Below are 14,025 nucleotides of genomic sequence, written 5' to 3' on the forward strand. Positions count from 1 at the left end.
CAGTACTTGTAATAAAACATTTCTTACTCATCTCTGGCTACTCTAATCTTTTCCTTTTGCACACCAACTTAATTTATACATTTATCATTTATATATTCTTTAGAAATATAACAACTCACTGTTTTCCATTCCTTCTTAGCCTGGGCTACTGCTCTTTGGACTATGTCTCTGCATGAAGTTTGGATGATGTGTGTTATTGTAGCCTCTGATGTAGCCCCGCTGGTCCTCCGAGTGTCTTCAGTACCCTGATGATCCGTTTTGGTATTCCTGAGAAGTTGTGCCTGGACCTCTGCGAGTGCAGTCTGAAGCTCTGCTTGTAGTTCATCTCTTATCTGCTTTCCTTGGATCGTTTCCTTTTCTGCATGCTGGCATCGCCACTCCTCCTCACGAGCACTCACAGTTTGCTGAAGCTTGGCCTCCATCTGTAGGAGCAGCTCATTCTTTTGGAGATCAGCATCTTCTCTGGCTTGGAATACAGCCTGCTCCAGCTTTTTGCACTGCTCTTGCAGCTTGGCTTGATATACCTGCTCATTGCGGGCCTTGATGATGGCGATCTCCTGCTGTTTGTCTCTGTTCCAGGCTGCTCTCGCTCCTGCCAGCTCAGCTTTCAATAAGGCAGCTTGCTCTCTGGTCACTTGCTCCAGCTGGCTCTGGAGGGCTGCCAGTTCCTCTTGCAGCTCCTCCATCCTTTGTGGCCCAGAGCCGTTCTCCTCCTGCTGGTTCTTGTGCTTCCTGCGCCACTGCTCTTCCGCCTCCTTCAGGGCTTGGGACACCTAAAACATTTAAATAAATATATAAACCCAGACAACAGCGGTGACACTTTCAAATAAAGGACAAAAACTCTTTCATACCTTCTGTTGGGTGTGTTTTTCTTGCAGTTGTTCCCATTTCTCCTTCTCAGTTTGTAGAGCAGCTTGATATTCTGGCAGTGAAGTGAGATCCTCAATCCAGCGATTATAGGCTCTGGTTACTGCCCCTTCAACCTGAAACAAACACAAACGCATTTTTATGTCCATTAACTGAATCAAATAATCATGTCAAAGAGGAAAAGAACTATCATTATGATATAAACATTTTTACATAATGGTGGAAAATAACTTAACCAAGTCTTGTGAGTAATATACACTAAAATTGATGGTTTAAATCTCTGTACCTTAAATAGATGAAGTTGACTTTAAGGGTCTGAAATGTCATATTCCGCACTCTGGTGATTTTTTATTTATTTATTTATTTTAAATGTGTCAATATCTGGTGAAATGTTTAATTATTTACCAAAGTCTTGGTCTGTACGGGATGCTAGTCCAAATCAGTCTATCAGCCTGTGATCGTAGCACAAAAACAAAGCCAAAGACCTCAAACTGCGTTGCTGGTGGGTTTTTTGTTTGGTTACAGCCCAATCACTTGACAGTCATCAAGCCTTTTCAAATTAAAGTAGGTCTACTTTAATAATTCAAAACACATGCACATGTATTTTGATGACCATTAAAATATGTTTAATATTTCTCTTGAAATACAATCATAAAACAAAAATGCACTGACTTGTTTAGCCATGTCGTCCAGGTGTTTCTCCTGCAGCTCTCTCTGGACTCGTTTCCTGGCTTCCTCCACAGCTTTCCTTCTGACATTTTCAGATTCCAGTTGCAGCTGCTGTCTCTGGGCACTGAGCCTGGAGTCCAACTCCTCAGCAGAAATTGTCCAACTGACCTCATTCTCATCCGTCTGACAGCTTGTCTCAGCAACCTCTTGATGTTGCTCTCTTGTAGCCTCCTCCAACCTCTGGGCCCAGGTCTTCTCCATCTGTATAAAAAGTAGAACAGACGAAAATAAGTGTTGTATGAAACCAATATTAGTCGAATGAGGGAGATAGGAATACATTTTAATAGTCATACCTTTTGCAACTCCTCCTTCCATGCAGCCTCAGTGGAAGCTAAATGAGAAGTCAGTGTTTGCTGGAACTCAGCCTCTTTCTCTTTGGACCAGACAGCTTTCAGCTCCATAACTGAGGCCTGATGCTGAGCCTCAAGCTCACTTCTCAGCTTCTGCATAGCTGTGCCACTCTCCTCTCTGATCAACTTCTCCTCCTTCTCTCCGCTGCGGATGCTTTCTTCAAGCAAGTCCTTCTCCTTGCAGACAGATATGTAACATTCTTGTACCGCCAGCATCTTATCATTAGCTTCAGAGAGCTGGCTTCTGTGGAAAAAATAGAAAAATATCCACAAAAGTCTGAAAACAACTATATTTTTAGCATGAGGTGCAGGAGACTTACTGTAACTGCTGAAGCTGCTGCTGGTGCTGTGTCGTCAGCCGCTCTACCTGAGCATCGTGTTCCAGCATGAGTTCTGTTCTGATCCTGTTAACCACATCATTCCTGTACTGCTGATGAATCCGCTCAGATCTAAGCAAAAGAAGCACATATACTTATAAATACACATAACAGGAAAATACACGTGCCCCAAGAAAGAGGAGGAAGAGAAAGAGTCAACTTTGCCTCTCAGCAGCTTCTTGCTTTTCTTGGTCGAGCTCCTGGATCATTTCCCTCATTTTGGTGCACAACTCAGAATTGGCAGACTTCAGTTTTTCCTCGTTTTCTTTCAGCTCCTGATTCTTCTTTTCTAGCAGCTGCAGTTTGGAGAAGACAACAGTCTTTTGTGACTTAGCCAAAAAACTAAGAACATGATTAGTCTGGCAACAAACGTCAACCCACCTCCACTTGTTCCTGCAAGTGTGTTTTGTCCTCCTGTAACCTCATCAACTCTTTTTGAGAGTCTCCAGTCATGTCTTGAAGTTTCTTCTGGCTGGTTTCTTTCATCTGGGTAAATCAAAAATGTCTGCATCAGTCACCTAATCCCACCCACTTTTAGTCCTTTTATAAAATTAACCAAAGTTTAGAAAAGTAACAATTTTCAGGAGTCAGCGCTCACCTCAGAGTTAAGTTTTTTTTCATCTAATTCAATCTGCATTTCATTCACTCGACGCTGACACTGCTGGAGCTCCTCCTGCAGCTGGTTGATCTTCTGCCGCTTCCCCTTTAAACTACCCAGGCAGCGCTGCATCTCTACTCGTAGCAACCTTAAAGCCTCATCCTTAGGCAGCTTAGAGTCTGACAGGTGAGCCAAAGCAGTACTGACAAAACAACAGAAAGATGTGTTTCCAAAGGTTACTCTGGAGTGTTCAGCCCAAGAGGGGAAGAGATACAGATCACAATGACTGGTCTGTATTCACACGGTTACCTATTAAGTGTGCCATTTTTCCTGTTTGTTTTCTTCAACCCCAAATCCACACAGGATTCAGACAGCTGGTTCTCCGAGTTGCTGCTTAGGTCTATCACAATGACACCGTGCTTCACTGCAGATTCATACAGAGTGATCTGCTCCTTGAGATCAGCCATATCCTCCTTTAGGGTGAAAATGGAAAAACACAAAACATTTGTGCAGCTTGTTCATCAGAAGTCACAGAAGTAGTTGTGCTTTAGAAAAATCTGAGGACAAACCTGTAAAACTTTGTTCATGTTCTCACTCAGGGCCTTGGCTGACAGTGCCTGCTGTAGTTTGATTTGCATTTGACTCATCTCTTGCACTGAATCTGAAAATAAAAAACAGATAATTAGATCAATTAAATGTGAGCAAGAATAAGGTAATGTGGGTGTCAGCTGCTCAGTAATGTTCATGTGGAGTTCACACACTTGTCTGCAGCAGCTTGGCACATTGTTGTTGACTCTCTTCCAGACGCTGAGTGAGTGCATTCACCACTCTAGCTCTCTCCAGCTGCTCTTCTTCTCTCTGGCGCTCCAACAGCTTCACATGCTCCCGTAACTTCTGACCAATATCAAGCTGGAAGCCACAAAACAAAAAACACACCCTGACTTAACAATAATAATAATATGATCAAAATTTGTCTGATGACAAACAATGGACTTATGGTTAACTTGTTCCATTTTCTAATACTATGTCAATAAAACTCCAGACCTGTTCATTCAAAGCCTGAGAGGTAGAGTCCAGCTTCTGTTGCAGGGCTAACAGAGCAGCCTCATGCTGCTCCTTTATGACGGCAAGGTCTCTGTCATGCTGTTCCCGCGCTCTGGACAGCGTGTCAGAACGGCGAAGCTCCAACATCTGTTGCTTCATGCTGTCTACCGCAGCATCTGCCACCCTCTGTTTCTTCATGTTCTGCAAACAAAAGAAAACCTTTGCTGTATACACTAAAAAGAAGCATTCTCATACAAAGGTTTCAGTCATGCATCATGTTTCAGTAAGCAGAGCTAGTTTAGACACATTTGTATGCAAAATTTCATATTAAATTCTTAAATCTGTAAAGCATGTTTCTTTAATAGTTATACTTAAATATTATTACTGTCTTAAATTTAGCATTAAATAACTAAGAAAATAGAATGAAAACAGTGTTTGTCAGCACAGAACGCACCTCGTGGTCTCTCTCAGTGAGGATCTGTATTTGCTGCTCCATTGCCTTCAGCTTGTTTTGCATTTGGACCTCTCTTTCCTTGGCTTCTTCAATCAATCGACTCGCTTCCCTTAAACTTACTGCTAGGCCGTCCTTTTCATCTATGGACAATATTTTTTAAAAGGACCATCAGTACATCTGGCAAGAAGTGCTACATCACTAACAGCCACAAGGGGGCAGACGTTTTAACCAACTAAAGAAAAACTTACATTTCCTTCTACTAATCTCAGTTATATAAACTGACAATCCCTCTCAAGTCCCAAGTGCCCAAGGTTTTGAGTGGATTATTATTATTATTATTATTATTATTATTATTATGCTTGTAAAAAAAATTAAGTACCAACATTAAATGTTCTTCCTGAAAGTATTAAAGAAATCTCCAAAATCACATCACTGTTCAAGTACTGCAACAAAGTGAGATGTCCCTCATTTAAAGTTGAACATACCTTTGACGATTACAAACTGATGCTCGAGGTATCTCATGTTACGCCGTGAATCCTCAAGTTTTCGCTCCAAGTCTTCAATTTGCCTCTGTTGAGCTTTGTTCAAAATCTGCAGCTGGGCAAGCTGCTCCTGGTCAGCATTTTCTGAAACAAAGATCATTTAGTGTTTAATTTTAGTCATTTTTAATTGTGAAGACATTTTCGATTTAAGCAATGTCGTTTTATGTTTTTTTTTAAAACCACTGGCGATACAAATTACACCTTTCTGCAGTACAGCTAGACTATGCATACAACTAGAAGAAAAAAAATGCCTTGTAACAGATTAAGCTACTTGACAATCTCCACCTGCAGTCCTGAAACAGGCACACATCTCATCAAATAGTTTATATTTACATGTCAGTGTACTCAGTTATATTATTTAGTCAATGAAAGTAAGACTTACGTTGTGTCGAGTCAAGGAAATCTCTCTGCAGATGGTCAAACTGACCTTGTGGAGCAGCCTGTGGCTTAAACATGTTTGGCTGATGGGCAGGATGATGAGGATTGTAGCTCACCTTGTACTGATTTGCACCTCTGTCACATACTTCAGACTTTAAACATAGAAACATAGTATGAAAGTAGTGAAAATGTTGCTGTATTTAAAAAAAAACACAAAATACACAAACAAAACATACAAACATAAAAAAAATAAAAATGCACAAACTACAAATTGCCAGATAACAAGATGTTAATTTAAAATGACATTTGAGGAAACTTCATACACACAAGTAATGTATGATTCTTTTGGAATAAAATGCTGCTTTTTTAAAAACAATACTAGAAACCCTTTCATGTTACTATTTATTCAAATGATTTGGAGGCATTAAGACCTAAAACTTTAAAGGAAAGAACAGCACAATAACAGCTACGACCTTCTGGATGCTTTTGAAATTAAATGGTCCACTCACTTGAAATTGGTGGTTTTGCTTGTCTATGCATCCTCTTTCTCCATTATATTCCACATGATTACTGGCACCCTGAGGGTATGGTTTAGACTCAAACTCGGTGGAAAAATCACTGGTCTCTGTCATTTTGTCTGTGCCCATGCTTGTGCATGTATAATCTGCTTGTGTGAACTGATGATCCTGGTTCCAGGTGTGAGGCAGTGGTTGACTTTGAGGGGGACTCCGATGTCCATTAATACGAGCAGCTCCGTCCTTATATGCATACTCATTGTTCAACCCTTCATCATAGTGATCTTCATAGTTCTTTAGAGAGACAATAACAGAGAGTGATTCTTTCCCTTTTGAACTTTTTTTGTATGCACCATTTATGAGTTGTATTTTTTTTTAAATGGCAAAAATATTCTAGGCCCCTAAATCTACTACTGAACATAAACTAACAGTCTACCTGTGTATGAGGGGCTGGCCTTGGATGATCAGACCATTGCCGAGTCCAGCTGGACTGTGGGCTAAGTAGAGAAAGCACAACAAATGATAACTAATGTTGCAGTGACAACAAATCTGCTTGTCTTGAACCACACCCAGAGTTCTCGAAATGTGACATTACCAATAGTGTCATCAGCAGCAACATGTGTTACCTGTTGCCAGTGTTTTTATTACTGCAGGCAGTGTAATCCAGCTCTGGGGAGGAAGAGTCAATGCTGTCCTCAAGCATGTCATCAGGCAGGTCTGTGAGCAGCTTGTGCAGCTGCGAGAAAGGAAAAAAAAAGAAAAAAAAAAGAAAGAGAGAAAATAGCACATGGAAATGAGTCACCATGGTTGCTTCGCAACTGAGTTATAAAGTAACATAGAGGAAAAAACACCAGAGCTAAGCAATCACTGACAGCTTAAAAGGCTGTAAGTCTTATGCAGTGTGTTTTTATTATTTAGCTGCAGTTTTGAGAAATACTTGTTATATTAAATATCATTACATTATGCTGTGCAGATTTACTAAATCAAAATGACTCAGGCTATACCTTAAAACACTTTCAGAAGCTTTTTCTGTTTGCATGTGAGATTTAAGGATAAACTTTGATTAAATGATTAATCATGGAAGTATTTGCACTCTCTGACTGTATTTTGCACTGCACAGTGTAGCCCAATCTTTATATGGCAAAAAACGTCTACTATTTAAATATTTGCACATTGTGCTCATATGGCAGTATTTGTATTTTGTGACCTAAATGGGTGAATTTACTCCTATGTTAATCACTGGTTTAGAACCCATATGTGTAAATTTACTTTGAAATAAAACTGATTCTCATTAAGGCTTTTCAAATGTACCCTTGTTTAATATTTTGACTCTTACAAATAAAATGACACAAAAAACCCAAACTCTTCAGTAACAGACTAACCAAAGTTACATAACAAACAGCCATGTGTGTTGAAACAAGCAGAGCCAGCTGGACTTACTTCCCATAAGGACCGCTGAATACTCCTCAGATCCTCCACTGTGTCCACAACCAAAGGACCCATATTATCCCACTTACACAGTCAACAAAATTTGAAAAGGCATTTCTACTTTAGCTGTGAAACCACGAGATAACCCCCAGCCTAATCTGCCTGTAGAGAAGGCCTTCTGTGTAAAACATCCAAAATGTGCCTGGCATGTTGTCGGCTCCCTGTGGTATTGTCTTGTTTGCCTCCCAAAGACCTCCATTGTTTAGACAAAACATATAGCGAAGTTAACTGGAGCAGAAACATTCCAGTTACTGCTGGCAGACATTATCCATAACGAGCTAGTGTATTATAAGTAGGTTATAGCCTAAAAAAAGAAAAAAAAGAAAAAATAAAAATAAATGAAATGAAAATCTATTTAATTAATACTATTTAAAGCCCATTATGCTGAGCTCTATAAGATCAGCAAATGCTTCTTCACTCTCTCTCCTGAAGCCAAGTAACCCAAATAGAAAGTGGGGAAGCCAAAGGGCTGAGCTGGTTTCAGTGTGACACACCTGGAAGGAGGCCTTTTCCTTGAGCCAATAATAGCTCAAGCTCACAGCACAACAGATTGTAGTTGTGAGTAATAACAGTGAGTAACTGAAGCAGGCAGTGCTTGTGAAATTCAAACAATGCACTTGTCAATGATTCCCCAGACAGCACTACAAACTCACAAAGAGAAATGTAAGATTAACAGTAGTAGTCCAATTTGGTAAACATACAATCACTGTACACAGTGATAGTAAATGTAAAGTAAGCTGAGATAAATAATGGCTTCTTATCATTTTGTAATTTTAGCATTAGCTGGACATGATGTTGTGTTCTTGCATGTTGAATAACATGCACAGGCTTTCTACTGTGTTGACTGATATCAGCAACTATGATGGCTGTAGCCAATACGCGATGAAACAAGCAGAGTCAGCTGGCTAAATATGTTTAAAGACAATTAGATGAAGAGCCGAAAGACAAATCGTGTTTTCACAATATGCTTTCTCAGTTAGCTAAATGGGCACTAAATAACAAAGTAAATAAATAATATCCATCAAATTGTTATTGTAAATATCCTAAGAAATTCAGGGTGCATGCCGAATGTGAACTCAGTCCAACAACTGGATGCACAACTATCAGACAGATGTTATCTGAATAATTCTGAAAAGCTGTAGATCTGAGTGTTGCACCTCTTGCTCTCTGGCGTAGTCCTCTTGGTCGTATTCCTCTTCATCGTGTTGGGTTTGAAGAGCAGCACTGTCAAAATCAATAGACATCATGCACACCCTCCTGGTCGTTTAGGGGATCCTAGGAAAACAGGAACAACAAAACTTAATTTATCTTTGACAGCAGTTAAAAACTCAAGTTAACTAAAATTACGCATTGATATCAGCTAGAAATATATATCAAAGCTTACCCGTTAGTTAAAAGACGCCAGATGTCTCCTTTGCTGAACTGCGTAACCCTTTATTGAGTATTAGCTTTAACTGTTAGCCATGCTGCACTGTTTATTACAAAACAGTGAGGCTTTTTAGCCAGCGGTAAACCTGGACATGCCAAACAAACGATCCAGCCGAGCTCTGGAAACATATGCCCAACACGTTTAATAAGACACGCAGGTTTAATGCCAAATTATAGGCCAGTTTACGAACATTTAAGATGGAAGCTAACTTTGTAGCGAACAAAGCTAACTCCTGCTGGCCGTACCTTGTTAGACTCGCCCACTTTGAAAACTCGCGCGCGTTAGCAGCGCCAAACCACTGAGACTCTTTGAGACAGAGCAGATTTAAGAATCTGATTGCACACAGACTTACTCATTATCACCACAACTGACGCTAATTCACCGACACGAAAATATTAATTTAAATGCTTTTTGGCGTAACAAAACATACCAGGTGAAGCTATTTACAAGATTTCTTTTCTTGCTGAGAACCCCGGAGCTAGTTAACCCCGTGTCCATGGTAACAAAGTCGTTAGAATTATGGGTAATGTAGTTATCGAGAATATTTGGAAATTATATATAAAATGTTATGTTTGTTGTTGCTCTTTTATGTTATTTTTTGTTTTTCTTTCCTCCTTTTTTATTCATGGTCAACATGTATTAATTTTTAAGTGCAAACAAAGCCACACTTTTATGAAAACTTCGTCATCGCTGGCATTTTTAAAAAGCAATCTGATGTTCCCATCGTGTGGTTAAACAGTGACATAGCAGCTAATTTCAAGATAACCGTGAACAGGGTTACTAAATAGATATTATAATCAGGTTAGTCGAACCTGGGAATTTGATCACAAAAATATGGCATTACATTTCTGTTATTTTAATTACCTTTTTTGTTTTTGTTTATTTTTTTTTACTGAAGTTCATTGACGTTAACATTAAAGCTAATTAATTTAAAGTAGGCTACTGTAAAAAAAAAAAAAAAAAGAAACTTTGTGCATCAAATTTATGAATGACCGTTCTCATCAGTATATGGAGTTACTCCGTTCAGATTTGTGGACGTCGACTCATAAGACCCGCCTCCTTTCCGTCTATTAACTTCCGCATTTTGCCTCTGCTGCCTCAGCTGCTTCAGAGTCAGCTCTTCCTTTGTAGACAGACGCTAAACTCAGCTGAGCTCCGACCAGAGTTCAGCATTTTGGTATCCGGGAGCCTCTTGTGACAGTCAGCTGATCTAAACCCGGATATGTGAAAGCTCTGAGCTCTCCTGTCTGACAACAAGTGGACTCACAATTACTTTAAAACGGGTAGAAATGGCCACAAACCCGCCCAAGTTAAAGACAAAGATAACTGCTAACGAGAGGTGAGAAGCAACGAGGTTACGCAGTGATTCTCAGAGTATGATATTATGATACTTAATTGCTTTTCTTGTCATTTTGCAGGATGAAAAACTTAAAAGAAACCTTTGAGTCAAAGTATGGGGAATCTCCTCTCTTCTATGCATTTGCACCTGGAAGGGTAAACCTAATAGGTAATTTCATACTTTATGTGGCATGTGTTGTATACTGATTGCATTATTGTATATGCTCCATCTATTTTGTATCTGTTGAATAAATACAGTGTATACCCATATATCCTCTGGAGATAATAGTAGTTCTGCCAGTGGGTGTTCTTAATATTTTGACCTTGTTTCAAAGTAAAACATTTGTGGTAATATTATGATTTTGTTTGCAACTTTTATCCAGGAATTTTTTTTAGTGGTACCAGTCAAACACGGTCTGTCACATACATCTTTTCATATTTGTCACATTAACAGGTGAACATATTGATTACTGTGGCTATTCTGTGCTTCCAATGGCCATCGAGCAGAATATCCTCACAGCTGTGTCAGTGAACGATTCAGGGAAGATCCAGCTGGCCAACGCAAATCCTAAATACAAGTGAGATGTGAACACTTATAGTAACGGCCCCAAATATATATTTTTTGTTTGTTTGTTTTTGGCCTGTGTAATTTATTCAATGGTAGCTGTACATTATGAGTGTGTGTTCTCAGAAAGCTTGTTGTTTGTCATTATACAGGGATTTCAGTGTGTCGTGTTCAGAGGAAATTGCCATAGATAGAGACGATCCACAGTGGTATTATTATTTTCTCTGTGGGGTTAAAGGTATTCAGGTAAGCTTTGTGATGAGTTCTATACTCTTAAATTATGGAATGGCAAAAAATGAATACTATAACATGTACTAAATGCGTCATAAGTCGTAACATGATACATTTAGATTTTTTTTTTCTTTCAGGAGAAGTTTGGGCTAAACCATTTAGCGGGGATGTCCTGTGTCGTAGATGGAACGATCCCTCCGAGCTCCGGCCTGTCCAGTTCTAGTGCCTTAGTTTGTTGTTCTGGCCTCGTAACAATGGAGGCAAACCAAAAGTCCCTCTCCAAGGTGAAGCTTCTTTGTAACCAAACCAAAAACATGTATTAATTTCTTTTGTTAATAGTCAAAAATGATGCTTTCAACAGGTAATGAACAATTAATCACAAAGAATATGACTCCTAATCCATATTGTCTTTTAATTTGTTATAATGTGAATCCTCATGAGTTAGACATTCTCCTGGATTTGTTGCTTAAACAAGGAAAACTTTGTATTTCACCAGGTGGCTCTTGCGGAGATTTGTGCCAAAAGCGAGCGATACATTGGCACAGAGGGAGGAGGCATGGACCAGTCAATTTCATTCCTGGCAGAGGCAGGGACTGTATGTAGCCCGACCGCCATTGACCTGTGTTTAACGAATATGGCACATCTAAAATACACTAAATAAACAAATTATAACTTCAGTATTGCTGGCTAAACTTTTTGAATTGTCTGCCAGGCAAAGCTGATCGAGTTCCAGCCCCTGCATGCTACCGATGTCAAACTCCCTGATGGTGCCGTGTTTGTGATTTCCAACTGCTGCGTGGAGATGAACAAAGCTGCTTCTTCTCACTACAACATCCGTGTGGTGGAGTGTCGGATTGCCACGAAGGTGCTATTTGTTGCCATGATGCATTCCTGAAATATCTGTTATATATGTTGTTTTGTTTCCCGAGGTTCAATTTAATATTGAATTTAGTTTGACTCATGTGCTCTTTCAAAGGCAACGGAGCACAACATTTAACCCAAGAACACAGCGATGAACAGCCTCACGCTTCGCTTTAAACTTTAAACATGTGTGATAAGTTTGTAATATTCAAAGTTAACATCACGTGTACTCAGATGCTGGCCCAGGCGCGGGGTGTGGACTCGAGCAGGCTGTTGAAGCTGGCTCATGTTCAGATGGAGCTGAAGGCCTCCCTGGAGGAGATGCTGGCTCTGGTGGCCGAGGTGCTGCATCCTGAGCCTTACAGCCGAGAGGAGATATGCAAGGTGCTGGGCATCACCTCGGAGCAGTTTTCAACAGAGCTGCTCAGCGCTAATACTCAGGACAGTAAGTAAAACCTTTATTTAGGTGAACTAAATTTCCAGCCAACCAAATTCTTCTACCCGAGTGAAATGAGCTACATTTCTTTCTTTCAGAACATTTTTCTTGTAAATACTAAGCAACTCTTAATATATTATTTTCTGCTGATAGTCAAGTATTTGGTTATTCCATCACATTAGATTTTTTTTTCATTTCCAGTTTCATGAAAACAGGTTTAAGATTAAGGTTTTCGCTGGAACACTTTTCCTGTTATTTCTCTCAGTGACGCAGTTCAAGCTTCACCAACGAGCCAAACATGTGTACGGGGAAGCTGCACGAGTCCTACAGTTTAAGAGCGTGTGTGACTCTGAACCCGCCGATGCCACGCGGCTACTGGGAGAGCTGATGAACCAGAGCCACGCAAGCTGCAGAGACCTCTACGAGTGCAGCTGCCCTGAACTGGACCAATTAGTTGATATCTGCCTGTGAGTACTGCAAACTAACCCACTACTGCACAGCCTGGGAGAGAAACCTGGATGTTATCCAATGAATGTTTAGAGGTATTTAGGTTCATTTACCAAAAAAAAAGATCTCAATTAATAAAAATCCACAATGCAAACTATAATATAATAACTATAAGTATAATCTAGTTTGCATACAGTCTCTCATGTGTCCCAGTTCTAATTATAAAAGACAATCAATTAATCAAGTGCATCAGAATAGCAGAACCAGGCTGCTACTTGCCCTCTCAGTTCCTTTGGAAGCAGTAAGGATGGACTTAGTCATTCAAGGGCTGTATGATTTCTACTCGTGTTAGCATTAGCTCTTTGCTGAGTGCTTACAGTAAGTAGAACCTCACACCACTAGCATGACTGTAGATGTACGTGCAACTCCTTCCTCACATCTTTCCTAGAGGAATAATAGTATTAAAGTGTCATACTTAGCACTATACTGAAATATGTTGTCTTTTTGTTTTTTCTCGTGGTTGCAGGAAGTCAGGGGCTGTGGGTTCCCGCCTGACAGGAGCAGGGTGGGGAGGCTGTGCCGTTTCCATGGTTCCCAGTAAAAAGGTGGAGTCTTTCTTACAAGCTGTTAGAGAAGAATACTACCTCCCTGATCCACGCAGGGCAGCGATGGAAAAACAAAGTCTGTTTGTATCAAAGCCAGGTGGTGGAGCTGCAATTTTCCTCGAGGAGTGATCTTCATAATCCATTTCTGATTTTATACTGCAGTCATTCAGTTTCAGTTTCAGAAATAAATGGGTTTTTCTTGCACTTGTGACTAATGATATGATGACTGATAAATTTACCTTTTTCCTCTATATAGATCATGCTGGAAAATAAGGGCCAAAATTTGCTTCCGGGGTGCATTCAAACATGTTCTTTTTTTTATTATTATGTTCTAATGTAAGATTTTGTTGAGAAGTCATTGTCTGTCTGCACATTTTTCTCATAAACAAAAAGAAAGCAAATGTGAGAACAACAACAACAACCAAAACAAACTTGTGCTGTATAAAATTCATCTATATTAAATTTTCAGACACTAACATTAAAAGGCAAACAAAACCCTCTCTCCATGTGCATCAATGGAAACGCAGACTGTTGGGGTTGTAAGTGTATTAAAGACATTCAAAAGGCTCAAATGCTGGATGTTAACTTCTGCACAGTAACATTTTTTACTTCACAAAAGAGCAGTGATTGTTGGAGGCTTAGAGGTCTATGCATCATATATCATATGCAAAAGAAATGGGGGGGGGGGGTTCGTAGGACATAAAAGTGGCCCCTTTTACATGTTATTCGTGTAAAATGATAATAAAAAATTAAGTATGAATCAAGTAAATG

General features: G+C 39.7%; 2 protein-coding genes across 7 annotated transcripts in view; one reads left to right on the forward strand and one right to left on the reverse strand.

Moving 5' to 3' along the window:
• The window catches only part of cep152 (centrosomal protein 152), a 14,328-nt gene extending 5,065 nt beyond the window's left edge, over positions 1-9,263 (reverse strand). For 3 of the 5 annotated variants that reach the window (XM_013909592.1, XM_013909593.1, XM_013909589.1), the window contains exons 1-20: positions 8,727-8,792; positions 8,500-8,617; positions 6,481-6,590; positions 6,291-6,351; positions 5,849-6,148; positions 5,344-5,491; positions 4,905-5,045; positions 4,420-4,559; positions 3,966-4,166; positions 3,683-3,830; positions 3,491-3,582; positions 3,231-3,394; positions 2,922-3,123; positions 2,705-2,809; positions 2,489-2,619; positions 2,267-2,395; positions 1,890-2,190; positions 1,540-1,797; positions 852-983; positions 120-773 (exon numbers count right to left, since the gene is read on the reverse strand). In XM_013909592.1, the coding sequence (XP_013765046.1) occupies positions 120-773; positions 852-983; positions 1,540-1,797; positions 1,890-2,190; positions 2,267-2,395; positions 2,489-2,619; positions 2,705-2,809; positions 2,922-3,123; positions 3,231-3,394; positions 3,491-3,582; positions 3,683-3,830; positions 3,966-4,166; positions 4,420-4,559; positions 4,905-5,045; positions 5,344-5,491; positions 5,849-6,148; positions 6,291-6,351; positions 6,481-6,590; positions 8,500-8,589 (3,507 nt within the window). In that variant the 5' untranslated portion in view covers positions 8,590-8,617; positions 8,727-8,792. Of the gene's footprint in view, positions 1-119; positions 774-851; positions 984-1,539; positions 1,798-1,889; positions 2,191-2,266; positions 2,396-2,488; positions 2,620-2,704; positions 2,810-2,921; positions 3,124-3,230; positions 3,395-3,490; positions 3,583-3,682; positions 3,831-3,965; positions 4,167-4,419; positions 4,560-4,904; positions 5,046-5,343; positions 5,492-5,848; positions 6,149-6,290; positions 6,352-6,480; positions 6,591-8,499; positions 8,618-8,726; positions 8,793-9,201 lie in introns of those variants that run through there. The other 2 variants (XM_013909590.1, XM_013909591.1) reach the window with 2 other exon arrangements.
• galk2 (galactokinase 2) lies at positions 9,143-13,458 on the forward strand. Of its 2 annotated transcripts, none has more exons than XM_005728020.2 (11): positions 9,143-9,204; positions 9,874-10,110; positions 10,190-10,278; positions 10,564-10,687; positions 10,827-10,920; positions 11,043-11,189; positions 11,402-11,500; positions 11,618-11,770; positions 12,001-12,211; positions 12,468-12,669; positions 13,176-13,458. In XM_005728020.2, exons 2-11 carry the CDS (start codon positions 10,061-10,063, stop codon positions 13,381-13,383), a joined length of 1,377 nt encoding a protein of 458 aa, XP_005728077.1. In that variant the 5' UTR covers positions 9,143-9,204; positions 9,874-10,060; the 3' UTR covers positions 13,384-13,458. The 2 variants fall into 2 exon arrangements, with proteins under 2 accessions (XP_005728077.1, XP_005728078.1); XM_005728021.1 differs by lacking the exon at positions 9,143-9,204 and adding an exon at positions 9,243-9,294.
• Positions 13,459-14,025: the final 567 nt, after the last annotated feature.

The sequence above is a fragment of the Pundamilia nyererei genome, unplaced genomic scaffold (genome assembly GCF_000239375.1).
Source record: "Pundamilia nyererei isolate P.nyererei 1_Seehausen unplaced genomic scaffold, PunNye1.0 scaffold00027, whole genome shotgun sequence".
Taxonomy (NCBI): Eukaryota; Metazoa; Chordata; class Actinopteri; order Cichliformes; family Cichlidae; genus Pundamilia; species Pundamilia nyererei.